The sequence below is a fragment of the Crocodylus porosus genome, unplaced genomic scaffold, assembly GCF_001723895.1.
Source record: "Crocodylus porosus isolate Cpor-Errol unplaced genomic scaffold, CroPor_comp1, whole genome shotgun sequence".
NCBI classification, from domain to species: Eukaryota; Metazoa; Chordata; order Crocodylia; family Crocodylidae; genus Crocodylus; species Crocodylus porosus.
In genome coordinates, this window is record NW_017728886.1 from 121,962,172 (window position 1) to 121,973,223 (window position 11,052).

Below are 11,052 nucleotides of genomic sequence, written 5' to 3' on the forward strand. Positions count from 1 at the left end.
GAACCAACTTCCAAGGGAAGTGGTGCTGGCTCCTACCCTGGGGGTCTTTAAGAAGAGGCTTGATGCCTACCTGGCTGGACTCATCTGAGTCCAGTTTTTTTTCTCCTGCCCAGGCGGGGGGTCAGACTTGAAGATATACAAGGTCTCTTCCAACCCGACTTCTGTGATTCTATGATCTGAGTGTGACAGCCTGGAATCTCTAACAGGCACACCATTCATTAACAAGTGTTTTACCTGTATATACTGGATTTACTAAAACCAGTTATACTCATAAAATAGAAGATAATTATCAAACTCAAAGATGTTTTACATCTGGCTTAATATATTTTAAATATTGTTTATAAATACCTACATAGGAGAGGTTTTCATTTGCATGCACACCAGCCTACCCTGGACATATTATGCCTTATCACATAAGTAAAACCAGACTGTTTCTACCAGCAAGTACTACCTACCACAGTATTATTGTTTCTGTTGTATGACTATATATTGGAGAGCTTAGCATTTTATTCATTCTGTTTATTTTGTTTTTTATGTATTTATATCTATATTAACTGAGATTAAAGAAAATGCTTTGATGATTCTAGTTACATGAATTCTTGTTTGTATGCTTGTTTAAATTTAGGAGCCAGAACGACAGTACCTGCACATTGGAACTATGGTGGAGTTTGCATTTGCCTTAGTGGCAAAGCTGGATGTCATAAACAAGCATTCATTCAATGACTTCAAGTTACGAGTAGGTATGTAGCACAAGGTATTTATAAGAAAATTCAGTAAGGGAGAAGTCACTGTGAAATATTAATACATCAAAATACTGGTAATACCTAGCTAAAAGTAGAGAAGCAGCTTTTCCCTGTGTGAAGGGAGAATCAGTGGTATTGCCAGTGACATGACCTACAGCTGAAGCTGTTTCTCTCAAGTTTGCATCCAAAAACTGAGGGATTCACAAGTAGGAAGCTATTTTGAAAAAAGTTTGCCTATGTGTCTGCATTGTTTTTACGATAACCCTATGCTCTCTTTTTCTGAATATTTGTAAATGTTTAAAACTATTCAAAACTACAGTGGCAGAAGAAAGTCAGTGCAAAAAATCCGAAGCCAAATGCATAAAAATCCCCCTTTGCCCAGTGTGCAGGAACAGAGTCCTATTTCCTAATACAGTGGTAACTACTCATTTAATCCTTTCCTGGCGTTTTTTTAAAACTAATACAAAGACCAGTAGTGCTCTAATCTGTTTTTTTCTAAAATATGTACATATCCAATTCTCTGGCTTTAAATTCAACATACCAGAAAAAAAAAAACTGTTCTGATCCTTTCATTTAAAAAACACTGGGCCTTGCTTACAGAGGGTCAGAGAAGTTTGCAGCCTAGGTAGAACTGGTGTCATATTGTCCACTTCTCCTGATTACACATTAGCAATTGGGCACCTCAAGTGTTAAGATCTGCAAGTCAGTTCTGTTTTAGAATATCACTTTCTATCTCCTTCTCTCAACATATCACGACACATTCTAAAGATTCAGAGTTATCATCAATGAACAAGAGAAACACAAAAAAATGAGTTCCTATTGGCAGAGTCCCATATGTTCCAAGATTTTAATTTCTTTGCAAAAAGTCTCAGTAGTTTTTAATACAACATGGAATTCAAAAAGTGTGAAATGTGAGCAGTGAATAAATATTGGAAATCTATACATCTATCCTGTGAACATGTCTGAAGTATTTGCTTTCTAATTAGACAGAAGTTAGTCACCTTTCTAGTCTTTTTCTTGCTGTGCGATTCTTATTTATTCTTCCTACTGCTTCTGCTCCCATGTTTAGTTCACAGTGCCACCCAATGGTGAAAGTTTGCCGTTAGCTCAGCGTGTTTTATTGATGTATGCCTAAAAAATCCTTCATTAATATTCTTTATATCATACACCACAGCTAAAATGAATAATGATACAGTGATGAAGTTTCTCCATCTCTCCTCCTTTAAGTGAGATAATAGTCAGCAAGTTGATCAAAAGATGGAGAATTATGAGGTTTCTGTATGAAATGGAAACCACCAGTGTCATTAATGGCTCAGTTCAAACAACAGAATTAAGGCAGTGGAGCTGTGTGTGATGAAAAACAGCTCGTGAGCATTAAGCCCACAGCCTGATTACAGCAAAGCAGATTTAACTCAAGGTGGATTGACGGAGCAAAGTTTTTCTTTTGGAAAAAAAAAAAAGCAGTGTTTCCTGGTGACTCCTATACTGTGTGCTTTATAGTCCATAAAAGTTACACCCCTTTGCTTAAGTGGGGTTGGAGATGGTGTGAAAAAGTTTAAAAAAAAAAAAAAACTCATCACAGGTGGCTCAGAGTCTTCTTCAGTAGGGACAGAATTTGGCTGAAATATTGGTTTTATGCTTTTTTCTATGTGTATCATAGCAAAGCTCTTGCAGTGATGATGCACATAAACATGAGAGCAAGGTAGGCTATTTTGGATTTTGAGCTTCCCTATCTCACATCTAGGCTTAGACAATCAGACTGGTGAATTCATACACGCCCTTAGCCAAAGATCCAAAGGGTGGCCAGGGTCAATGCCAGGGGGTCAGAATCAAAGCTAAGACCAAAATGTAGAGCAAACAGAGCAAGGTCAGGGAGCAAGCCAGGTTAGATACCCGTGAGAGCCACATTTCAACAACCCAAGATGTGAAACAGAGATCAGAGTCCAAGCAGGGTCAGCAACAAGTGATCAGCTCTAGAAGCAGGACCCAGAGGCAAGGAAACAACAGGGCAGTGCAAGAGCAACAGGAGCCTTTTTGTCCAGACAGGTCCCCAAGGAAACAGGAAAACTTATATAGGCAGGAGGACCCAATCTGGGGCTGGGAGCCCCAGGGCAATCGGGCCAGTGGTGGAAGGCCTTTGTCTAGTGGGGCTCCTTTCCTTGTCATTCTGCCTTTCTCCATGAGCTGTGGCTTAGTGGAGGGCTGAGCTCATCCTTGGTCCCAGGGTTAGGGGATCAGAACCAGATGCTGACTAGCTGTTTTGTGCTAATGTTAACAGGTTGTTCATTGGTAAGTCTAAAGCAGGGGCGGGCAAAATGGTGGCAGCCGGACTCCATTCCCCAGCAGTCCGCGCTGGTGTCGCTGCAGCTGGTTTCCATGGAGACCCCAGCAGTGCAGTGCCTGACAGGATGGGGGCTGGATTTCCATGGAGACCAGCCCAGCAACACTGGCAGGGCAGGCGGCTGAGCGGGGAAGCTGCTCTGCAGCCAGTACTGGGATCTTGCAGGTGGGTGACAGCATGGTCCGGAGCTAGGGCAGAGCTGCCACGGGCCTGATCCAGCCCACAGGCCAGACTTTGCCTGCCCTTGGTCTAAAGTATTTAGGTGTTTTCAGTTTCAGAGGTGTCAGTTACCTTCTCTGTAAACCATGCCTTCAAGGGATTACATCTGGCAGAGCTGAAGTAATAAAAATCAAAGGAATGGGTCTGCTTTGGCTATTATGCCTGATACAGGCGGGTTTGCCTTTTCAAGTCAATCTAGCAGAGCTTCTCAGAAAACTGTTAAAGGAATATACTCAGAAGCAAAGAAACAGAACATAAATCCATAAAGGGATTTAGGCACATGACTTCCGTTGCCACCAACAAAGTCCAACACTGAGATCCTCAAACCTCCATTTGGCTAGAGCCTGGCACCTAACCCTGTGGGCATGTACATTTCCTAAGGGCTAGGTCCACAAAAGGATTTAGGTGCTTAAGTCAAACCTGACTCTGGTGTTAGTCCTCAGGGGCCAAAATTATGGTCCTGAAGAGCCTTAATGAGCTGCTATCAAGCTTGGAAATGCCCACATGCTGTGCCTCAGTTTTAGACATGAGTTCCTCAGGTGCCTGCAGTACTCTTTTGGGACATGTTTATACATATCCAAACACTGTAGCCAGCTAGCTCCAGATTCCCTCATCTTGTTCAAGGCATCGCCAGGAAATCAGAATCCATGCAGAATGCAGAGGCCACGGCTTTCTTTCAGAATGGAGGAGGAGTGGCTAGAGCACTCTTCCAGGATAGGGGAGATCTGGGTTCAGTTCCTGTTAGGTCTCCAGACGATTCAGACTCACAATGCCCATCTCATGAAGGTGCATCCTAATTACAGAGCAATGGGATACTCTGGGGAGGGTTGTTTTCCATCCTTCCTATTAAATCTGTTCCACTTTCTATGGAAGAACTAAATGCCCTTGGGAAAAAGGAAGAAGATGAGATACTGAGTGACAGTATAACTCAATGTCAGGGTATTTGTCTAAAAATGGAACACCTGTATCCCAGCCCCTTCTCCAACAAATATTTAAGAATTATTACACAGTGGTATAATGTGAAGAGCAAAGATAAAGAGCACACCACTCCAAACTACAGGATTTCGTTGGAAGTAAGAGATGTGGGTTCAAGTGAACTCAGTTAGAGAAGGAGTTTGAATCAGAATCTCAGTCTTCTAGATATGCAATTAGGCATTGAATGCCACGCACAGAGAGGGGCTTGACCTTTAGGCCTTCAGCTTAGCCATGGGTGACTGGCATCTGCAGGTGCCTCTTGAATCTGGGGGGGCACCCGCAGATGCCAGCAGGGATGGGCCTGGCAAGCACCCACAGAAGCCATCGGCAGTGGGGATGGCCCTCTCGGGGGTGGGGGCATGTGCCCCCCTTTGCCCCCCCGGTTTCCCCTACCAGTTGCCAATTAGCTGAGGCCTCACAAGGTGCTTTTGTGGATCCCATTCAAGCTGCCTCTTTTTCCCTGTGCAATGTATAGGGAGCCAGGCACCTGAGTCAGGGCCATGAATTCCCTTAGGCTGCAGGGCATGTAATGGCTGGACGCTGCAAAGTTGAGCTTTATGGAACTTGTCTCCGATTGTGTGGGATTTTTGCTATTGTCTAGGTTATATGGCAACAGCATCTTTCTCCAGAAACTCTGGCAGGTATATAGGTTGGTTGCTAGCCTGTGTCACCACGTTTAAACCACAGTTTTTTTCCAGGCTGGATGAGCTTACCTACATTACTGCCACACTGTCATTTTTGTTGCATGTTGCTTTTACAAATGTGGGGTGTTTTTCTTCAAGGTTTTAATGTATATGTTAAGATAGGGGCTGTATATAACAAAAAACTGATTCATTACTGAGGTACCAAACTCATGCTTGGAGTTTAGTTTTGTTTATTTTTTTAAAGTATATAATCCATAGTCTGGAGTATGTTTGTTGCATTGCAAACTGCCCTTGATCCATCGTAGTTTCCCCGCTCTGGACAGGAACTGGCTCTTATATTGTAATGAAATGTAGCCATTATGATCAGAAAAAAAGCAAAACTCTAGAACTCTTGGCTCAGAGATGATACTTTTTATTAGACCAACTAAGAAATAAAAATAAAGTATCTTTTTCTGCAAGCCTTCGGGCACACATGCCCTTCCTGAGGCTGAAGGAAAATTAAAGATTGTAAAAAGTCCCCATAGGTAGAAAATAAACTTCATTTTTGCATAAAGGAAGGTGAAGGTGGACGTTTGTTACTCTGGGTCCATAAGAGTATCTTTGTGAGTTGCTCTTTAGTTACTGAAAATGCACACTTTCTCTTCCTACTGCTTTCCCTATTATCAGAGTCTCCTTCCCACATTCTCAGTGACCTCAGGAATCCAGAATTACTGCAGGATTGAGGTGTCTTGGGGAGGCTCTGTATTATCTTATTCAGCTCTCAAGAGAGACTCCTAACCTTCTGCTACAACACACTGAAGATATGAATGGAATCGTGTAGATTTATGGATTAATCTAAACAGTCTAGGTCAATCCTATAAGTAAAAGAGCACCCACTGAAAAGATTGAAAGTGTCCAAGAACGCAGTAGTCTACTTCATATTTCAAAAGCAGAGCGAGCTGTAAATACAGCTTGATTCAGTCAGCATTTATTTATAGAGAAGGGGAATCCCGTTAATTAAAATTAGGAATAGTAGGAAATTCTGGTACACCTGTTTAATCAAAAATAGATGGTCTCTCTAAAATGCCTTTCTCACAATGTGTAATGATGGCAGTAGCAACTTATTAAGAAACTTGTGGAAAAAATAGATCTAAGAGGCTTTCTGTGAAATATAATGAAATGGACTAACGGGTGGAATTTATATTCAAATATAATGCATACTGCCATGCCATTTACTCGTTATTTGGCCAACTGCACTACTTGTTGCTTACTTGGAGCAGCATTTATATTAATGAAAAATATGTACTACTTTTCAGGCATTAACCATGGACCTGTAATAGCTGGAGTCATTGGAGCTCAAAAACCACAGTACGACATTTGGGGTAACACAGTAAATGTGGCTAGCAGGATGGACAGCACAGGCATTCTAGATAAGATACAGGTATCTTTTTTTTTTTCATGTTACTGTTTAAACTTGTTCCTTCAGTTTTGGAAGCATGGCCAGCAAGTTTATAGAATAAGAGAACCAGTGAAAACCTATCCCCACCAGCTCACATTATAGAGTAGAAAAGCATCTGCTTATGCACCTTGCAGAAGAATCAGGATTCAAAATAAGGTGACCATATGAGACAATGTGAAATCCAGGACACCGACCCCTCCCCCATCCTTTGCTACATGGAGTCAATGGCCCACTAATGACCCAGTGGGCATGTCTACACATGCATTTCTTCCAACTTAAATTTACTGTGCAGTTAAGTGGGACTAGGCCAGCATCTACACGTGCAGGCATTAAAGCACAATAACGCTGTATTACTGTATAGTGAGGCATCTATATGTGCATCTACACGTGTAGTAACTAATTGGTCATAAATTTGATACCTGCATGATGCAGGCATCAAATTTATGCTCAAATCAGCATAAGTCACCATATTTACTGTGCAGTACAGGCATGCATGTGTAGATGCACATCTGTGCTGTGCAGTAATTCCAGTTACTGCACAGTAAATGCACATGTGTAGATTGCCCAGTGTTCTTTACTTCACAGTTATTAATAATCACCTGTGAAGTAGCAATTAGTGTTAATGGTTATTCCACTAATCAAGCTAACCTATTTTAGGTCAATTTTGCTCTCTGCAAAGGCTTTCTATTTAACAGCTCCTGCTGCTCTGCCTCTGTGCCCTGTACTTGAGATGCTCATTTTAATTTTCACTGGCTAGCTGGGACCAGCCTCCAAAATCCAGGACTATCCCAGCCAGACCAGGACATATGGTCACTCTAATTCAAAGGCATTTCAGTAATGCAAAAGAGCAGGACTACTTTCAACTTCCATTCTAACCTTTCCCAAGGGAATCAAATCCTGCCTTGACAAAGGAGGAAAACACAATGGAGAAAATTGTGAAGAGCTTTGAATGCTGTCCAACAAGAGATGCTATCACAAAGAAAACACACATTTGGGTTTCATGAATTTATAAAAATGGTCAGGTAAAAGCAGCACAGTTTCTGCAGGGCACGTCTGATGCCCAGTGTTTCAAAAAAGACAAAGTTAGATGTGTTTTATTGTACACAGAGACCGTGTCCCCCACATGCAGGCACATGCACTTTGTGTGCCAAAAACCACATGCAGGGAACATTAAAGCATGCCACATGCTGCAAATTTGCAATGCAGGGGCAAAAATTGCTACTAGGGTTTCCTGATAGCAAAAAAACAACCCTAGAAAAAAGGTGACACAACACACGCTACAATAGCATGTGCTAGAAAGAACAGAGGCTTGGTCTTCCAGGGGGATGTTCTGGCTGCTAGCAGGAGTGTCTCCATTCCTTCATTTGTGCCCTGGTTGCTCCAGCAAACTGGGAGCCAGGAGGAGCTGGGCAAGGGCTGTTTGTCCAAAGTGGGACATAGTGTCCCACAAAACATGTCCACAGGGGCATGCACTGCTGCACAAAGTAGCAACACAAATTTGTACCATTGTTTGTGCTGCTACAGGCGCATGCCCCTGCACATCTGGATGTGGCCCAAGGGCACATCTATATGAGACATTTCCTGCAGAGCTGCCTAATTAGCTCCACAGTAAAGTCTCTGCATCTACACATGTGGTCCTATTAGGTCGCAGTAAACTAATAAACGCCACCTTACATTAGTACAGTAAAAGCTCTGTTATCCGGCATCCCCTGGGAATGGGGGATGCCAGATAACAAAATAAACCAGTTAATTGAGCGGCCCAGACCACTGCTTCTCCCACCACCTTTGAGGCATCCCTCTTCCCCTCCCACCGGTCAGGGAGGCAGGCCCCGCACAGCCTGTTATGCCCCCGAGCCATGGAGACTAGGATGTACAGGCTGCTTTGCCCCAGGCCATGGGAGCTCAGAGAAACAAAAAGTGCCACGGTGGGCACTTACGGTTTCACTTTATCTTTCAAGTCAGCATGCCAGTTAGTAGAGCATGCTGGCTTGTAAGATGCCAGATAGCACAGCTGTTACTGTACTTGTAAATACAAGTACTGTCCTGCGGTGGCATTGCTTACTGCACAGCAATGCATGTGTAGATGCTGACGAGGCTGTCTGGGCCATGAAGGTGCTTCAGTGTGGGGGTTAACTGCTGGCTAACCACCACTGGATGTTAGCTAACCCCACACTGAAGCACCTCTGTACCCCAGGCAGCCCCTCCACAGCATGCTGAGCTGGGTTGGAGCAGCCCCGGGCTGGCAGGCTGACCCCCAGACCCTCTGCCAGCCAGGGCTGCTCCACCCCAGCTCAATGTACTGCAGTCCTGGGCACACATGTAAATACAGTGCCCAGGAGCAATAAACTCTGGCTCAATATGTACTAGAGCTTATTGCTTTATATTAATGTCATGTGTAAATTCACCCAGAATTCAGCTCACCAGGCATCTACACATGTGACCAGTTGCACAGTTGTTACTGCACAGTAGTATAGTTGATTGTGCAGTAACTGATGTTACTGCACAGTCCTAGCAGCCTACGGGTTGTTTCTGACCCACGTCGCTGTAGCTTGTTGCTGCGGTGATGTAGCATCTTGTGTAGATGTGGCCACTAAGCCATTTGCATCAAGTTAGCATCTGGGACCTATAGATTAATAACAATCTATTCAGGGGCCTTTATGGACAGTGGGTTAGTTACCAGGTTTTGCTGGTTGGAAACCATTTTTAACATCCAGGAACCACCTTTTTCTTCTTTTTCTATGTTGTCTAGCACAGTGGGGTGCTGAACCACACCCAGAGCTCCTACCCACTGTAACAATAATAAAAACATCAACAACAACAATAATATCTTCATATGGAAAAACTGAGAATAAGTTTGGTCTCAAACTAGTGACTGGCAAACATTTGTTCATGCTGCAAAGAAAAGCACGCAGCTCATCACAGTTCAGGTTATCCAGCAGCCTTTAATCAACGAGGGTTAGTCCTAAAGTACTCTTGACAAAGCACAGCATACAATTGAGGATGACATGCAGAGTGAGGAATAGGAGCTGTTCACACTAGGTCGTAAAGCCATGACCAGTGATGCTAACACCTTACTGTCACACCATTCATATAACGAAAGTACTTACAGGAATCAATAGAAGCAAAGCTGTGCTGAAAGGACAGATAACTCTTGAATGTCTGAAAAATGTCTGTGGAGTGTTTTCCTTTAGCTGAGGCAATAGTTACCCCCACTTGTATATATGTAGGGCCTTTGTTTTCAAACCTAGTCACAATATTTGTGATATTTACAGCATTATGCACTTAAGTCCAGTTATGAAGACCCTAAGTTAGCAGGTGCTCAAGATTAAAAATGGAGCCTCTTCAAGATCTTACAAACATCATGATGACATCATGAGCACTCAGGACTGATTTTCTGTGCTATATGCTAAAAGAATACTTTTCTTTTCTCTAGCTGGGCTAATTATTTAAAAGAATAAACAAAACCACTGTGTTGTGTTTCAGGTTACAGAGGAGACAAACAACATCTTACAAACACTCGGGTATATGAGCACTTGCAGGGGAATAATAAATGTAAAGGGCAAAGGAGAACTGAAGACCTATTTTGTACATACTGAAATGACAAGATCCCTTTCACAAGGAAATGTGACATCCTGAAGAATATTTGTAGGTGTCAACAATAGCATATTTTCAGGAAAGTATCACGCACTTTTTTACTCCATTTTGGCCCTTAACATGAATATGCGTGTTATTTTCTGATATGTGGCACTTATTTTAATATGGCTGCAGAATAGTCCCATGGTCCATCATTACACACCTCAGTATTCTTATATTCCAGGACAGTTGTGATGTGTGCTATAGGACTGGAAGACTATATTGCCACTTGGGTTGTTGCTCCAAAACAGGAAGAAAAGAATCAGGGGTTGAGAAAGAGGCTGAAAATGAAGGCATTGATATAGAAGGGACTAAAAGAAAATGGTTGTGACAAACAAAACAAAAAAATCATAAGGCAATAAAGCTAGGGGTGCATAATATTTTCTGATGCATGGTGTTTTCTGGAAAAATGCGGTAGCCTCCCTGATAGCATCCACTAGCCTGATATTACAATATACAGTATTTGTAAATAACTTGATTCTGTTCTGCCATACACAGTTTGGATGTTTCACCAGTTGCATCTCATAGGCAGTGACACGTCGGGGGCACCTTGTTGGCATTCTTTTCTGGCGATGGTCCTCACACTGCAGGACCAGTTTTGTACAAACGTGTCAAATGTTTTGATGCCATTGTCTTTTGTAAAGTTAATTCATTAAAAGTTTATATGTACTTTGTCTTATACTTCTAGTTTGTTTTGCTTTCTTCCACTTATTTTCTTACCCTTTAATACTCACACTTCCTCTCTGCTACCATGTTTTATTAATGGTTATTGTTGCACAGTATTAATAATCCAAGATGATTATAGCACAAGGTCCCTGTCCATCTTAAGTCAGTACACTCAAGTAAGTGTGCTACTTCTCCTCAAAAATAGACACATCTCCACTGTTTTCACTCTTCACTGGGTCAGGAGGACAAACTTCTTTCTAAATTTTGGCTCCTATGATAACACAAGCAATCTACCTCAAATGGATGAATACTCACAATATGGGGAAGCCCAGAAGCAATGGTAAGTTCATAAATTTCATAGACGTTAGGGCTGGAAGGGACCTTAAAAGATCA

General features: G+C 42.4%; 1 protein-coding gene across 2 annotated transcripts in view; it reads left to right on the top strand.

Moving 5' to 3' along the window:
- The window catches only part of ADCY2 (adenylate cyclase 2), a 393,618-nt gene extending 382,946 nt beyond the window's left edge, over nucleotides 1–10,672 (top strand). For both annotated transcript variants that reach the window (XM_019541362.1, XM_019541372.1), the window contains 3 exons: nucleotides 626–740; nucleotides 6,218–6,342; nucleotides 9,844–10,672. In XM_019541362.1, the coding sequence (XP_019396907.1) occupies nucleotides 626–740; nucleotides 6,218–6,342; nucleotides 9,844–9,996 (393 nt within the window). In that variant the 3' untranslated portion in view covers nucleotides 9,997–10,672. The remainder of the gene's footprint in view (nucleotides 1–625; nucleotides 741–6,217; nucleotides 6,343–9,843) is intronic.
- Nucleotides 10,673–11,052: the final 380 nt, after the last annotated feature.